The following is an 18469-nucleotide window of genomic DNA, read 5'->3' as shown; positions in this document are numbered from 1 at the left end:
AAAAGACGCAAAACATCCTACTCACCTCCCTGCGCACCCTGCATCTCGTTGGCTCTGGCTTCCAGCAGCTCTTCCTGTGCCGAGCGGTCACGTGGCCCCGCTCATTAAGGTAATAATTATTCACGCCTATGGGAGTGGAGATGTGTGCATATTCATTACCTTAATGAGTGGGACCAAGTGATTGCTCAGCACAGGAAGAGCTGCTGGAAGCTGGAACCAACAAGATGCAGGGCACACAGGTGAGTAGGATGTCTTCTCGAAACCGGCGGCTGCCAGTGTCACTGTGCGCACTATTAGAGAAATGAATGTTCATTTCTCTTTAGCAGCGGGCACAGTTGCAGCCGTCAGCTCCTGCCTCAGTCAGCTCCACTGCTCCCCCTCCCCCGACGGCTTTATGGGTCAATTGACTTGAATATAAGCCGAGGGGGCCATTTTCAGCACACAAAAATGTGGTAAAAAAACTTGGCTTATACACGAGTATATACGGTAACTTGAAGGAGCTGGAGCAGTTTTGCTTTGAGGAATGGGCAAAAATCCCAGTGGCAAGATGTGGAAAGCTCATAGAGACTTATCAAAAGTGACTTGCAGCGGGAATTGCCACAAAATGAGCCTCTACAAAGTACTGACTTTAGGGAGGTGAATAGTTTTCAGTTATTTTGTCCTATTTGCTGTTTACTTCACAATAAAAAGAAAACCAAATGTTCACAGTTGTAGGCATGTTTTTTACATGAACTGATGCAAACCCTAAAAAAAAAAACTGAAATTTTAGTTTGTGAGGTAGCAAAATATGAAAAAATGTCAAGGGGGTGAATACACGAAACACTCTGAACTATGATTAAGAACAAGTCGGTTTGAAACGCATGAGGCCATAAGTTTACCGGGTTACTTGCCTTTTTTCTAAACTAATGGTTTTATACCATAATTTTAACCATGTTATACATTAAAGATTTTAGTTTTTAAATAATTATTCCCCAATGGATCTGTTGCTGGATACCTTTCCTTCTTTGATACTGCTCGTTGGCAGCTAACACAAACTTCTTTCCATGCACGGCCATTGGATTCTACAGCGGTGATCTGGATTTTTTTTTTTTTTTTTTCGCAAGCTACTGTATGACTTGAATACTTGTTCTGCCTCATAGATAGTTCACTCTGTGGAGGCCAAGTAGCAGTTCCAGCACAATACAGTAATAATATCTATGTGTAATTGTCTGTGCCATAGTGTTCGCACTGATAAATGAATTCTAATTCTACCAGGAGGAACATCCTTGTCACATTCTTGTTGCAATGTCCCCATCCTGGTCACCTTGTTGTAGCAAATGTCCTCATCTTTGTCACCATCATGTAGCAAGTGTTGTTTTTGATGTTTTCTTTAAATGCCAGTCATCATTGTATAGGTTATGGTACAATTTTCTAGCTGGTCACCTTCGTATTGCAATGTCAACATCATGATGGGGACATTTCTACATGAAGGTGACCAGGATGGGGATATTGTTACATGGTCACTTTGTTGTAGCAAATGTCCCCATCCTGGTTGTGCGGGAGCAAAATACAAAAAATGCCAATGGGTATTGAATACTTTTGCATGTCCCCATCCTGGTTACATTCTTATAGCAAATGGCCCCATGTTGGTCACCTTGTTTTAGCAAATGTCCCCATCCTGGTTACCTTCTCGTAGCAAATGTCCCCAATGTTGCCGCTCTTTACATACCCATAACAAACCAAATGCTTCTCACCTGACCTTACTCCCTCGGTGAACAGCGACGTCTTCATCCTGCTCACCCGGGGCAGTGCATGGCTGTGACATTATACGCTGCCCACGACGGCACGCCAACATCAGCTGCTGGCCTCTGATTGGCTGGTGGCTGCTTTTGGTATTGACCAGTGTCCCTTTATGAGGTAATAACTCAGGAACGCTTCAACGGATCCTAGCGGTTCTGAGATTGTTTTTTCGTGACATATTGGGCTTCATGTTAGTGGTAAATTTAGGTCAATAAATTCTGCATTTATTTGTGATAAACACGGAAATTTGGCCAAAATTTTGAAAATTTCGCAATTTTCACATTTTTAATTTTTATTCTGTTAAACCAGAGAGATATGTGACACAAAATAGTTAATAAATAACATTTCCCACATGTTTACTTTACATCAGCACAATTTTGGAAACAAAATTTTTTTTTGTTAGGAAGTTATAAGGGTTAAAATTCGACCAGCGATTTGTCATTTTTACAACGAAATTTACAAAACCATTTTTTTTAGGGACCACCTCACATTTGAAGTCAGTTTGAGGGGTCTACATGGCTGAAAATACCCAAAAGTGACACCATTCTAAAAACTACACCCCTCAAGGTACTCAAAACCACATTCAAGAAGTTTATTAACCCTTCAGGTGCTTCACAGCAGCAGAAGCAACATGGAAGGAAAAAATGAACATTTAACTTTTTAGTCACAAAAATTATCTTTTAGCAACAATTTTTTTATTTTCCCAATGGTAAAAGGAGAAACTGAACCACGAAAGTTGTTGTCCAATTTGTCCTGAGTACGCTGATACCTCATATGTGGGGGTAAACCACTGTTTTGGCGCACGGCAGGGCTTGGAAGGGAAGGAGCGCCATTTGACTTTTTGAATCAAAAATTGGCTCCACTCTTTAGCGGACACCATGTCACGTTTGGAGAGCCCCCGTGTGCCTAAAAATTGGAGCTCCCCCACAAGTGACCCCATTTTGGAAACTAGACGCCCCAAGGAACTTATCTAGATGCATAGTGAGCACTTTGAACCCCCAGGTGCTTCACAAATTGATCCGTAAAAATGAAAAAGTACTTTTTTTTCACAAAAAAATTCTTTTAGCCTCAATTTTTTCATTTTCACATGGGCAACAGGATAAAATGGATCCTAAAATGTGTTGGGCAATTTCTCCTGAGTACACCAATACCTCACATGTGGGGTTAAACCACTGTTTGGGCACATGGTAAGGCTCGGAAGGGAAGGAGCGCCATTTGACTTTTTGAATGAAAAATTATTTCCATCGTTAGCGGACACCATGTCGCGTTTGGATAGCTCCTGTGTGCCTAAACATTGGCGCTCCCCCACAAGTGACCCCATTTTGGAAACTAGACCCCCCAAGGAACTTATTTAGATGCCTAGTGAGCACTTTAAACCCTCAGGTGCTTCACAAATTGATCTGTAAAAATGAAAAAGTACTTTTTTTTCACAAAAAAATTCTTTTCGCCTCAATTTTTTCATTTTCACATGGGCAGTAGGATAAAATGGATCATAAAATTTGTTGGGCAATTTCTCCCGACTACGCCGATACCTCATATGTGGGGGTAAACCACTGTTTGGGCACTCGGCAGGGCTCGGAAGGGAAGGCGCGCCATTTGACTTTTTGAATGGAAAATTAGCTCCAATTGTTAGCGGACACCATGTCGCGTTTGGAGAGCCCCTGTGTGCCTAAACATTGGAGCTCCCCCACAAGTGACCCCATTTTGGAAACTAGACCCCCCAAGGAACTTATCTAGATGCATATTGAGCACTTTAAACCCCCAGGTGCTTCACAGAAGTTTATAACGCAGAGCCATGAAAATAAAAAATAATTTTTCTTTCCTCAAAAATGATTTTTTAGCCTGGAATTTCCTATTTTGCCAAGGATAATAGGAGAAATTGGACCCCAAATATTGTTGTCCAGTTTGTCCTGAGTATGCTAATACCCCATATGTGGGGGTAAATCACTGTTTGGGCACATGCCGGGGCTCGGAAGTGAAGTAGTGACGTTTTGAAATGCAGACTTTGATGGAATGCTCTGTGGGCGTCACGTTGCGTTTGCAGAGCCCCTGATGTGGCTTAACAGTAGAAACCCCCCACAAGTGACCCCATTTTGGAAACTAGACCCCCAAAGGAACTTATCTAGATGTGTGGTGAGCACTTTGAACCCCCAAGTGCTTCATAGAAGTTTATAATGCAGAGCCGTGAAAATAATAAATACGTTTTCTTTCCTCAAAAATAATTATTTAGCCCAGAATTTTTTAATTTTTCCAAGGGTAACAGGAGAAATTTGACCCCAATATTTGTTGTCCAGTTTCTCCTGAGTACGGTGATACCCCATATGTGGGGGTAAACTACTGTTTGGGCACATGCCGGGGCTTGGAATTGAAGTAGTGACGTTTTGAAATGCAGACTTTGATGGAATGCTCTGCGGGCGTCACGTTGCGTTTGCAGAGCCCCTGATGTGCCAAAACAGTAGAAACCCCCCACAAGTGACCCCATTTTCGAAACTCGACCCCGAAAGGAACTTATCTAGATGTGTGGTGAGCACTTTGAACCCCCAAGTGCTTCATAGAAGTTTATAATGCAGAGCCGTGAAAATAATAAATACGTTTTCTTTCCTCAAAAATAATTATTTAGCCCAGAATTTTTTATTTTCCCAAGGGTTACAGGAGAAATTTGACCCCAAAAGTTGTTGTCCAGTTTCTCCTGAGTACGCTGATACCCCATGTGTGGGGGTAAACCACTGTTTGGGCACACGTCGGGGCTCAGAAGGGAAGTAGTGACTTTTGAAATGCAGACTTTGATGGAATGGTCTGCGGGTGTCACGTTGCGTTTGCAGAGCCCCTGGTGTGCCTAAACAGTAGAAACCCCCCACAAGTGACCCCATTTTAGAAACTAGACCCCCCAAGGAACTTATCTAGATATGTGGTGAGCACTTTGAACCCCCAAGTGCTTCACAGACGTTTACAACGCAGAGCCGTGAAAATAAAAAATCATTTTTCTTTCCTCAAAAATTATGTTTTAGCAAGCATTTTTTTAGATTCACAAGGGTAACAGGAGAAATTGGACCCCAGTAATTGTTGCGCAGTTTATCCTGAGTACACTGATACCCCATATGTGGGGGTAAACCACTGTTTGGGCACACGTCAGGGCTCGGAAGTGAGGGAGCACCATTTGACTTTTTGAATACGAGATTGGCTGGAATCAATGGTGGCGCCATGTTGCGTTTGGAGACCCCTGATGTGCCTAAACAGTGGTAACCCCTCAATTCTAACTCCAACACTAACCCCAACACACCCCTAACCCTAATCCCAACTGTAGCCATAATCCTAATCACAACCCTAACCCCAACACACCCCTAACCACAACACTAACCCCAACACACCCCTAACCCTAACCACAACCCTAATTCCAACCCTAACCCTAAGGCTATGTGCCCACGTTGCGGATTCGTGTGAGATATTTCCGCACCATTTTTGAAAAATCTGCGGGTAAAAGGCACTGCGTTTTACCTGCGGATTTTCCGCGGATTTCCAGTGTTTTTTGTGCGGATTTCACCTGCGGATTCCTATTGAGGAACAGGTGTAAAACGCTGCGGAATCCGCACAAAGAATTGACATGCTGCGGAAAATACAACGCAGCGTTTCCGCACCATGGGCACAGCGGATTTGGTTTTTCATATGTTTACATGGTACTGTAAACCTGATGGAACACTGCTGCGAATCCGCAGCGGCCAATCCGCACCGTGTGCACATAGCCTAATTCTAAAGGTATGTGCACACGCTGCAGAAAACGCTGCGGATCCGCAGCAGTTTCCCATGAGTTTACAGTTCAATGTAAACCTACGGGAAACAAAAATCGCTGTACACATGCTGCGGAAAAACTGCACGGAAACGCAGCGATTTACATTCCGCAGCATGTCACTTCTTTGTGCGGATTCCGCAGCGGTTTTACAACTGCTCCAATAGAAAATCGCAATTGTAAAACCGCAGTGAAATGCGCAGAAAAAAACGCGGTAAATCCGCCATAAATCCGCAGCGGTTTAGCACTGCGGATTTATCAAATCCGCAGCGGAAAAATCCGCAGAGGACCAGAATACGTGTGCACATACCGAAACCCTACCCCTAACCCTACCCCTAACCCTAGCCCTAACCCTACCCCTAACCCTACCCCTAACCCTAGCCCTAACCCTAGCCCTACCCCTAACCCTACCCCTAACCCTACCCCTACCCCTAACCCTAACCCTATTCTAACATTAGTGGAAAAAAAAAAAATTTCTTTATTTTTTTATTGTCCCTACCTATGGGGGTGACAAAGGGGGGGGTCATTTATTATTTTTTTTATTTTGATCACTGGGATAGATTATATCTCAGTGATCAAAATGCACTTTGGAACGAATCTGCCGGCCGGCAGATTCGGCGGGCGCACTGCGCATGCGCCCGCCATTTTGGAAGATGGCGGCGCCCGGGAGAAGACGGACGGGACCCCGGCTGGATCGGTAAGTATGATAGGGTGGGGGGGACCACGGGGGGGGGGATCGGAGCGCGGGGGGGGATCGGAGCGCGGGAGGGGTGGAACGGAGCACGGGGGGCGTGGAACGGAGCACGGGGGGGCTGGAATGGAGCACGGGGGGGTGGATCGGAGTGCAGGGGGGGTGATTGGAGCACGGGGGGGTGATTGGAGCACGGGGGGAGCGGACACGAGCACGGGGGGGAGCGGAGCACAGGGCGGAGGGGAGCCGGAGCAGTGTACCGGCCAGATCGGGGGGCTGGGGGGGCGATCGGTGGGGTGGGGTGGGGGCACACTAGTATTTCCAGCCATGGCCGATGATATTTCAGCATCGGCCATGGCTGGATTGTAATATTTCACCCGTTATAATGGGTGAAATATTACAAATCGCTCTGATTGGCAGTTTCACTTTCAACAGCCAATCAGAGCGATCGTAGCCACGAGGGGGTGAAGCCACCCCCCCTGGGCTAAACTACCACTCCCCCTGTCCCTGCAGATCGGGTGAAATGGGAGTTAACCCTTTCACCCGATCTGCAGGGATGCGATCTTTCCATGACGCCGCATAGGCGTCATGGGTCGGAATGGCACCGACTTTCATGACGCCTACGTGGCGTCATGGGTCGGGAAGGGGTTAAAAATCTTCAAAGTTTAGCAGTAATTGCCCCCTAATGATGAACCTCTCACAGACTTAGGCCTCATCCAGATGTCCGTGTTGCACAGATACCGCACATAACCTATTCTGCTGTTCATATGTCTGTGTTTTTCATGGACCGTGTTATCATGCAAAACAGACGTTTTTTTTCCCGCAAGAAGGATGACAAAGGCCAATAAAAGTCTTTAGGTCCATGAAAAAGACATACAGAACACAGATGGAATCAGTGTGCAACATTGCAACGTACAGAAGCTTTATAATTTTTTTTTCTTTATCCATCCAGGAAAAACACTGACACACTGATGGTGATAACGGACACAGAAGACACACTGATGCACAACACTACTGACACGGTTACCTTTTTTTCATGTATATTTCACGGCATGTGAATGAGGCCATAGATTGTGTTTTTCCAGCACGCTGCCAATGGAACGGTGTAGTGCATGCAGCGATTAACTCAGCTCTGCTGTGCACACACTCCACTCAGAACGCAGCAAAACAGTGCTGGAGCGGATATTATGTTCAGCAATGTAACACCAGTAATCTATCTTACACTATATCTGATGGTATGTTAGGTGTATAATTCTGTACTAAGGCAATGTCATTTTATCTCATTCATTATACCTATTCATACACTCTGAAGTACAATAATGCGCAATATACTATTAATATATACACACAATGATTGAGCTAATGCTGCCATTTATTGTTCTAGACTAGAGTAACAGATACAGAGGGTGGGACTGCAGCACCGAGGAGAAGCAGGGTACTGCTAGGAGATTCAGTTTTAGAAAACAAGACCTGCCCATTCACCGCTGTGAAGCAAGGTAGAAAATAGGGGAGAAGCAGATAAAACAGAACATAAGGGTACAAGTAGTAAGATATGCAATATTAGACTTCTTTTTTTTATATTAACAATGGTTATACTGTGCTTTGTTAAATATAATTTGTGTGAATTTCACTTTAATATGTATTCATGCACAACTAACCCTGAGTCTCCTCATAGAGCAGGACTTCCTCACTGAGCTTGATGAACTTGGACTTCTCTCCTTTACCCCATCAAGAACAGTCGAAGGCAAAAGAATTACATCTTATGATGACAGGTAACGCTGAATTCTGCAGCCTAATAAATCAGTATAGTCAATATAAACCAGATGTTAAGGGTTTTCCTGTAGACCTCAAATGTATGGCCTAAACATGATGTGTACAGAGCCTTAAATGTTGATCATTTATTATTATTATTCATGTTTAACTTACTTGATGTTTTTTGGGGTAAAAAAAAAAAACGATGTGTTTACTTTCTAATCCGACAAAGGTTTATGCTGAAACTGGCAGAGGAGACAGATGGCGTCATAGTGACAAATGATTTTCTACGGGACATTTTTGCTGAGTCTCATGCTTGGCAGAATATCATAAAGTTCAGGTACATACAAAGACAACTCAAAGTTTTCTCCAAAGAAATATTCCTGTGTATATTCCATTGTATTTACATTCTGTTCCTTATGGTTTAATATTTTGGAAATCTCCAGATTGCTCCAGTACACCTTTGCTGGAGACATCTTTATGATTCCAGATGACCCTCTAGGCAGAAATGGACCACGTTTGGACAAGTTCCTTACAAAGAATTCTTTACCTAAGTAAGTTATTATTTTCAGCAGCTTGTGGTATTTTGTGCTGGGTACATTCATGCTAACAATATTTTACTTATGTAGGACCAAATCTAAAGGTCATTCATTCGCTGGGCGAAGAGCTCCTTACGTTCAACCAAAACCATCTTCTCAGACAGAGGTCCTCAACCTTCGAGACAGAAAACCAGTTGGATATAAGGAGCGAGAAGATAGTGGTGTTCGTTCCCACATAGAAACTGAGAGACTAAGATGTGAGCTTTTAAGTATATTTCCTCTTCAGGACATAAAAGTGGATTTTATACTCCAAAAGGAGCCATGTCTGAATGATCTGAACAAGCTATCAGAACTCTTTATAAATCTCAAGTTTTGAACTACAGACACAAAAATTAACACAGCTTAACCTTGACCTACAGCCACTGAGAACATCTGTTCTTGATTATTTATTACTCTTTAAAAGACCTCAGCTATTGATGTTAACGCATGAAAAACTTACTGACCTTTCAGCGCGTTCCTTCCAAAAAGAGCTTTTGAGGCCAGAAATGTTAATAATTTTGTAACAATGTCAGATGTGAAAAAATTAAACAAAATGTAAAATTGATGCTGTATGTTTCCAAAAATCAATAAATAATGAACTGTGTAACGTGGGTGCAGTGGACGTCTCGCGCTGGATGAGTTGCTCATCTTCCTTTTTATCTATGTTTGGAATAATATAAAAAATGTACAGATATCATTTCCATATCCTTTCTTTGTGACTTGTACTTTTGTTGTACATTTTCATATCAGAATAAAAAAATATATTTTTAAATTGTGTTGCCAGCCACTGGTGAAGCTGCAAAATGTTTTCTCAAAAAAAGGTAAGTTCACTTGGATCATTACTAATCTAAATTTTATCTAATAAGTAGTAGAATTTGCCAAAAAATTTTGTAAGTGAAACTAACCTGCAACTTCAGTTATAAGGCTAAGTGCACACAATCCAGAAGTAGCAGCGCTTTGGACACAGCACATGTTCACGGCGTCCAAAGCGCTGCCGTCTATTGAACACAGGTGAATCCACATGTGTTCACTGAACCGCGTCCAATACATTGTATGTATGAGTCTCCGCAAGATAAATTGACATACTGTTGTCTTTTAAGCACAGTACTATCACAGACATGGGTGCACAAGAGTCAAAAAATTTGTTTTGACACACATGACTCCCAAAGACACGGTTGCAGATTACAAAATCTTTTGGGTACGCACAGTACTATCACAGACACAGGTGCATAAGAGTAGAAAAATTAGTTTTGATGCACAGATGGTTGGAGAAAAATTTGGGTACGACAACACTATCACAGACATGGCTACAGAATACACATATAGAGCCTTTTTGGAAAACTGTGCACACACAAAACCTACTAGTGTCCATCATTACAGCTGCGTTCTGTCCCTACGCTAAGCAGAGCAGAAATAAATAATAATAATCTTCAACCAGGAGGAAGAGGTCCAAGTGCAGTAGGTGGAGGTGGAAGAAGCAAGGGATGAATAATCCAACACTGTTTTTGCATTTTTTTTTTTGTCCTTTTTAGTTTTTAGTTTTTTTTTTTTTTTTTTTTTTCCTTTTTCTTTTTCTTCTTTTTTCTGACTTAAAACCAGCTATTATTAACAAAACTAAAAATAGTCAATCTAGATCCAGGAGATGTAGGTCCAAGTGGAGGAGGAGGTGGCGATGTAGGCGAAAGAAGCAAGGAGGAGTAATCCAACACTGTTTTTGTTGGGTTTTTTTTTTTTTTTTTTAGTGTTTCTTTTTATGGAGCTGACTTAAAACAACCTAGAATTAACAAAAATAATACTAGCAATTTAGAACCTGGAGACGTAAGTAGAGACATTTTTGGATGTGTCAGTGTAGGTGGAAGAGGCAAGGAAAGAGTAATCCAACACTGTCTTTTTTTTTTTTTTTTTTTTTTTTACATAAGATCAACCCAAAATAAACCAACAAGCTACAACCAGTGGGCAGAGGTCCATCTGGAGGATGAGGTGGATGTGGCAGTATAGGTGGAAGAGGCAGAGGAGGAGGTAACCAACATAGGTTTTTTTTTTTTTAAATTTTGGGAGGAGGCACCCAAATGAAGCAAATGGCAAATAGAGGTGAGCACTGGCTGGGTGCAGCTGGCACAGTTGTCTAGTCAACCAAAGCTATGGACAAGTCCTGTGGGATCCACACCTGGTTCATTTTAATGAATGTTAGCTTCTCCTCATTGGCTCTGGACGGGTGGATGCACCTGTCTTTGATCACACCCCTGGCCATGCTAAACACACGTTCCAACAGTACCAGCACCTCCAAGGCATAAATGGCAAGCTCAGGCCATATGTCTAATTTGGAGACCCAGAAGTTAAATGGAGCAGACCCATTAGTTAGTAAGTTGAGATGTATGGACATGTGCTCTTACACCATGTTGTTGTAACGCTGCTTCCTGCTAATATGGACCATATCAGATGGTGGTGCCAGATGTTGTGGCGTACTCAGAAAGTTTTACCACATTTCGGTCATGCTAATCCTGCCTTTTGAGATAGTGTTAATTACAAACTCAAAAAACAATGCACATCAAAGAATCAAAAGGCAATAAAACATATGTGTTTCTATGTATAATATTGAATAATACCATACAGTCATGGCCAAAAGTATTGACGCCCCTGCAATTCTGTCAGATGATACTCAGTTTCTTCCTGAAAATGATTGCACACAAAAATTCTTTGGTATTATTAATTTTTAAGCAAAAAGCAAAACATTGATCATTTCACATAAAACTCCTAAAATGGGCCAGACAAAAGTATTGGCACCCTCAGCCTAATACTTGGCTGCACAAGCTTTAGCCAAAATAACTGGGACAACCGCTTCCGGTAACCATCAATGAGTTTCTTACAATGCTCTGCTGGAATTTTAGACCATTCTTCTTTGGCAAACTGCTCCAGGTCCCTGATATTTGAAGGGTGTCTTCTCCAAACTGCAATTTTTAGATCTCTCCACAGGTGTTCTATAGCAGGGGTCCCCAACTCCAGTCCTCAAGGCCCACCAACATGTCATGTTTTCAGGATTTCCTTAGTCTTGCCCAGGTAATAATTGCATCACCTGTGCAATGCAAAGGAAATCCTGAAAACATGACCTGTTGGTGGGCCTTGAGGACTGGAGTTGGGGACCCCTGTTCTATAGGATTCAGGTCTGGACTCATTGCTGGCCACCTTAGAAATCTCCAGTGCTTTCTCTCAAACCATTTTCTAGTGCTTTTTGAAGTGTGCTTTGGGTCATTGTCCTGCTGGAAGACCCATGACCTCTGAGGGAGACCCAGCTTTCTCACACTGGGCCCTACATTATGCTGCAAAATTTGTTGGCAGTCTTCAGACTTCATAATGCCATGCACACGGTCAAGCAGTCCAGTGCCAGGGGCAGCAAAGCAACCCCAAAATATCAGGGAACCTCCACCATGTTTAACTGTAGGGACCGTGTTCTTTTCTTTGAATGCCTCTTTTTTTCTCCTGTAAACTCTATGTTGATGCCTTTGCCCAAAAAGCTCTACTTTTGTCTCATCTGACCAGAGAACATTCTTCCAAAAAGTTTTAGGCTTTTTCAGGTAAGTTTTGGCAAACTCCAGCCTGGCTTTTTTATGTCTCGGGGTAAGAAGTGGGGTCTTCCTGGGTCTCCTACCATACAGTCCCTTTTCATTCAGACGCCGACGGATAGTACGGGTTGCCACTGTTGTACCCTCGGACTGCAGGGCAGCTTGAACTTGTTTGGATGTTAGTCGAGGTTCTTTATCCAACATCTTGCGTTGAAATCTCTTGTCAATTTTTCTTTTCCATCCACATCTAGGGAGGTTAGCCACAGTGCCATGGGCTTTAAACTTCTTGATGACACTGCGCACGGTAGACACAGGAACATTCAGGTCTTTGGAGATGGACTTGTAGCCTTGAGATTGCTCATGCTTCCTCACAATTTGGTTTCTCAAGTCCTCAGACAGTTTTTTGGTCTTTCTTTTCTCCATGCTCAATGTGGTACACACAAGGACACAGGACAGAGGTTGAGTCAACTTTAATCCATGTCAACTGGCTGCAAGTGTGATTTAGTTATTGCCAACACCTGTTAGGTGCCACAGGTAAGTTACAAGTGCTGTTAATTACACAAATTAGAGAGGTGTGAATACTTTTGTCCACCCCCTTTTTTATGTTTGGAGTGGAATTATATCCAATTTGGCTTTAGGACAATTCTTTTTGTGTTTTTTTATTTAAGACAAATTAAATGAAGATAATACCAAACAATTTGTATTTGCAATCATTTTCAGGAAGAAAATGAGTATTAGCTGACAGAATTGCAGAGGTGTCAATACTTTTGGCCATGACTGTATGTGCTGTTAGATGTATAACATGGAAACATGAAGAGTATAAATGAAGAACGAAGGAAAATAACCAAATTTGCAGCCTAGTTGTTAAACGATATATGCTTTATTAATACAAAATATAAAAAAATTAATTAAAAATATATATTGTAAGGTAAGGGTGGAAACAAATACACAGGGACTAAGAAGAGGACGCAATACAATGGGAACTGAAGGAGGTTATGTTATAATAAAAAAATCATAGCCGCACAAAATAAATTAAAGTTTGCTGTAAATCTGAATCTACCGGTTTTAATACCACCATATCCATGTATTAAATGGACAATATGGATCCTCAAAGAAAAAAACATGAAAGGTGAATTAAAGGGAATAGGGATAAAATGATCATAGGATAAAGTAGGTCATAAAATGCATGTGCAAATATTATATCCTAAATTGGGTGTAAACAATAGACCTATAATATAACACCAATATCATTGAGTATCATTGATAAGATGAGAAAAAAACTCATCATCCACTAAAGTACCAAGTGAGGAAAGGGTTAATTACCTGTGAGGAGCAGTCACCATGAGGATCCAGCTGCTGTCCCAAGGATGTGTCCACCCCGATGCGTGTTTCGAATTTTGTCTACGTAGGGGGTCAGCTCTTATTTAAATCCCTCTGCTACTGAGTATTCTGAGTTGTAATTTTTTTTAATCTGCCACATGGTTTCAGAGATATGGTCCTTGTTGCTAAGTGCTAATGTTTATTATGTTTTCCAAGGGGGCAGTGCTCACGGCGCAATAATGTAGAGCAGATTAAAGATTAGTGGGAATAACCGAGACATGGTTAGATGAAAGCTATGACTGGGCAGTTAACTTACAGGGTTACAGTCTGTTTAGAAAGGATCGTAAAAATCGGAGAGGAGGAGGGGTTTGTCTCTATGTAAAGTCTTGTCTAAAGTCCACTTTAAGGGAGGATATTAGCGAAGGAAATGAGGATGTCGAGTCCATATGGGTCGATATTCATGGAGGGAAAAATGGTAACAAAATTCTCATTGGGGTCTGTTACAAACCCCCAAATATAACAGAAACCATGGAAAGTCTACTTCTAAAGCAGATAGATGAAGCTGCAACCCATAATGAGGTCCTGGTTATGGGGGACTTTAACTACCCGGATATTAACAGGGAAAGTGAAACCTGTGAAACCCATAAAGGCAACAGGTTTCTGCTAATAACCAAGAAAAATTATCTTTCACAATTGGTGCAGAATCCAACCAGAGGAGCAGCACTTTTAGACCTAATACTATCTAATAGACCTGACAGAATAACAAATCTGCAGGTGGTCGGGCATCTAGGAAATAGCGACCACAATATTGTACAGTTTCACCTGTGTTTCACTAGGGGCACTTGTCAGGGAGTCACAAAAACACTGAATTTTAGGAAGGCAAAGTTTGACCAGCTTAGAGATGCCCTTAATCTGGTAGACTGGGACAATATCCTCAGAAATAAGAATACAGATAATAAATGGGAAATGTTTAAGAACATCCTAAATAGGCAGTGTAAGCGGTTTATACCTTGTGGGAATAAAAGGACTAGAAATAGGAAAAACCCAATGTGGCTAAACAAAGAAGTAAGACAGGCAATTAACAGTAAAAAGAAAGCATTTGCACTACTAAAGCAGGATGGCACCATTGGAGCTCTAAAAAACTATAGGGAGAAAAATACTTTATCTAAAAAACTAATTAAAGCTGCCAAAAAGGAAACAGAGAAGCACATTGCTAAGGAGAGTAAAACTAATCCCAAACTGTTCTTCAACTATATCAATAGTAAAAGAATAAAAACTGAAAATGTAGGCCCCTTAAAAAATAGTGAGGAAAGAATGGTTGTAGATGACGAGGAAAAAGCTAACATATTAAACACCTTCTTCTCCACGGTATTCACGGTGGAAAATGAAATGCTAGGTGAAATCCCAAGAAACAATGAAAACCCTATATTAAGGGTCACCAATCTAACCCAAGAAGAGGTGCGAAATCGGCTAAATAAGATTAAAATAGATAAATCTCCGGGTCCGGATGGCATACACCCACGAGTACTAAGGGAACTAAGTAATGTAATAGATAAACCATTATTTCTTATTTTTAGGTACTCTATAGCGACAGGATCTGTTCCGCAGGACTGGCGCATAGCAAATGTGGTGCCAATATTCAAAAAGGGCTCTAAAAGTGAACCTGGAAATTATAGGCCAGTAAGTCTAACCTCTATTGTTGGTAAAATATTTGAAGGGTTTCTGAGGGATGTTATTCTGGATTATCTCAATGAGAATAACTGTTTAACTCCATATCAGCATGGGTTTATGAGAAATCGCTCCTGTCAAACCAATCTAATCAGTTTTTATGAAGAGGTAAGCTATAGGCTGGACCACGGTGAGTCATTGGACGTGGTATATCTCGATTTTTCCAAAGCGTTTGATACCGTGCCGCACAAGAGGTTGGTACACAAAATGAGAATGCTTGGTCTGGGGGAAAATGTGTGTAAATGGGTTAGTAACTGGCTTAGTGATAGAAAGCAGAGGGTGGTTATAAATGGTATAGTCTCTAACTGGGTCGCTGTGACCAGTGGGGTACCGCAGGGGTCAGTATTGGGACCTGTTCTCTTCAACATATTCATTAATGATCTGGTAGAAGGTTTACACAGTAAAATATCGATATTTGCAGATGATACAAAACTATGTAAAGCAGTTAATACAAGAGAAGATAGTATTCTGCTACAGATGGATCTGGATAAGTTGGAAACTTGGGCTGAAAGGTGGCAGATGAGGTTTAACAATGATAAATGTAAGGTTATACACATGGGAAGAAGGAATCAATATCACCATTACACACTGAATGGGAAACCACTGGGTAAATCTGACAGGGAGAAGGACTTGGAGATCCTAGTTAATGATAAACTTACCTGGAGCAGCCAGTGCCAGGCAGCAGCTGCCAAGGCAAACAGGATCATGGGGTGCATTAAAAGAGGTCTGGATACACATGATGAGAGCATTATACTGCCTCTGTACAAATCCCTAGTTAGACCGCACATGGAGTACTGTGTCCAGTTTTGGGCACCGGTGCTCATGAAGGATATAATGGAACTAGAGAGAGTACAATGGAGGGCAACAAAATTAATAAAGGGGATGGGAGAACTACAATACCCAGATAGATTAGCGAAATTAGGATTATTTAGTCTAGAAAAAAGACGACTGAGGGGCGATCTAATAACCATGTATAAGTATATAAGGGGACAATACAAATATCTCGCTGAGGATCTGTTTATACCAAGGAAGGTGACGGGCACAAGGGGGCATTCTTTGCGTCTGGAGGAGAGAAGGTTTTTCCACCAACATAGAAGAGGATTCTTTACTGTTAGAGCAGTGAGAATCTGGAATTGCTTGCCTGAGGAGGTGGTGATGGCGAACTCAGTCGAGGGGTTCAAGAGAAGCCTGGATGTCTTCCTGGAGCAGAACAATATTGTATCATACAATTAATAGGTTCTGTAGAAGGACGTAGATCTGGGGATTTATTATGATGGAATATAGGCTGAACTGGATGGACAAATGTCTTTTTTCGGCCTTACTAACTATGTTACTATGTTACTATGTAAAGACACCCCCTTCCCCGAATATCCTCTGAGCAACGCCCCCTTGTAAAAACCAGAAAAGCTTGCATTAAAAAAGGCCCATATCCCTATAACGATATGGCGGATATAAAAAAAAAAAAGATAGTGTAGCAACAGTAGTTAAATAAAGAGCAAAAACTGTCTATGTCTGACGTGGTGACAAGTCAGTTTATTGCACAACTACATATATCACTAGAGCTGCATCATGTTCCTGCGCTGTGCTCAGGGCTGCCACTAGAAATTTTGGGGCCCCATACTGGCAAAATTTTCGGGGCCCCCTTGAGACTCCGCCCAGGCTCCACCCCAGCCCCGCCTCCAGGCTCCACCCCTCGAACTGTCCACAGTCCCACCGCTATCTCTTGGAAAATCTCCACTTCTCACCTATCACACATTAACAGTTCCCATCACCAGATCACACATATAGCCGCCAGCTTTTGTTTTGGCCAAAAGATTTTTTAACCGCCACCAGAACACGGTAGACACTTTTGGCCGGGCCCTACTGTACTGTAACCTACTAAATATTTGTTAAAATATGCAATACAATTTAGGTATATTTTTATTTATTTTTCAATTTTTAAAATGACCTATAATACTACATACAAGGAACAAATACCACAACACTATGACCAGATGACATATTACCACCACAGTGATCGAATAATATAAAATACAAGGAACAAATACCACAACACCATGACCAGACCGCATATTACCACCACATAGTGACTGAATACTACAATACTGATCAGTAATAAAAAAAAACAACCACAATACTATCACCATCAGTGCCATTATACACAGGAGATCTGTAATTAGTAAGCAGTGTCTGTGTACAGGTAATACAGTGATCACCGGTGACATTATACACAGGAGCTCTGTATATAGTATACAGTGTATAGTGTCAGTGTATAGTTAACACTGACTCACCAGTGACGTCTCTAGGTGAAGTCCTTCATCTTTCATCCAGCACAGACCGCCATCATTTCTTCCAGCCAGGACTCGTCTCTGCAGGAAATAACACAGTTATCTCGAGTTCCACTTGCAGAATACATTACTTAATTTTCACAGCCTCTACATTACACCACATAAAGAAGGTGACATAGTATCACTCTGCACAGTAACAGGACCTCCCCCCATTTAAAACAGTATACTCAAAAAATAAAATAAATACATCACTGCAATAATAATATCCCTTAATTAGCCCCTATGATAATATTCGCCATCCTAGCCCCCGTGTGTCTCATTGCAGGCTCCAGCCATATGTTCTCCCATCCTGCCCTCATGAGTATCCATTCTGCCCCATATGATCTCCCCATCCTGCCCCATCTGTCTCCATCGTATCCATCCTGCCCCATCTGTCTCCAATCCTGCCCCATCTGTCTCCATTCTGCCCCATCTGTTTCCAATCCTGCCCCATCTGTGTCCAGCACTCTGCCCCATCTGTGTCCAGCACTCTGCCCCATCTGTTTCCAATCCTGCCCCATCTGTGTTCAGCTCTCTGCCCCATCTGTGTCCAATCCTGCCCCATCTGTGTCCAGCGCTCTGCCCCATCTCTGTCCAGCGCTCTGCCCCATCTCTGTCCAGCGCTCTGCCCCATCTCTGTCCAGCGCTCTGCCCCATCTCTGTCCAGCGCTCTGCCCCATCTCTGTCCAGCGCTCTGCCCCATCTCTGTCCAGCGCTCTGCCCCATCTCTGTCCAGCGCTCTGCCCCATCTCTGTCCAGCGCTCTGCCCCATCTCTGTCCAGCACTCTGCCCCATCTCTTCCCAGCACTCTGCCCAGCACTCTGCCCCATCTCTGCCCAGCACTCTGCCCCATCTCTGCCCAGCACTCTGCCCCATCTCTTCCCAGCACTCTGCCCAGCACTCTGCCCCATCTCTGTCTAGCACTCTGCCCCATCTCTGTCCAGCATTTT

The 18469-nt window shown here is 42.4% G+C and overlaps 1 protein-coding gene across 2 annotated transcripts in view; it reads left to right on the top strand.

The window, feature by feature from the left end:
• Window positions 1-9356, top strand: part of LOC138672687 (protein KHNYN-like) — a 36751-nt gene extending 27395 nt beyond the window's left edge. For both annotated transcript variants that reach the window (XM_069760911.1, XM_069760902.1), the window contains exons 5-8: window positions 7930-8026; window positions 8239-8346; window positions 8453-8560; window positions 8636-9356. In XM_069760911.1, coding sequence (XP_069617012.1) covers window positions 7930-8026; window positions 8239-8346; window positions 8453-8560; window positions 8636-8921 — 599 coding nt within the window. In that variant the 3' untranslated portion in view covers window positions 8922-9356. The remainder of the gene's footprint in view (window positions 1-7929; window positions 8027-8238; window positions 8347-8452; window positions 8561-8635) is intronic.
• The last annotated feature ends 9113 nt before the right edge of the window (window positions 9357-18469 follow it).

This window comes from Ranitomeya imitator, chromosome 1 (assembly GCF_032444005.1).
Source record: "Ranitomeya imitator isolate aRanImi1 chromosome 1, aRanImi1.pri, whole genome shotgun sequence".
Taxonomy (NCBI): Eukaryota; Metazoa; Chordata; class Amphibia; order Anura; family Dendrobatidae; genus Ranitomeya; species Ranitomeya imitator.
Note: the sequence above shows the minus strand (reverse complement) of the source record. Positions and strands in the feature narration are given on the sequence as shown.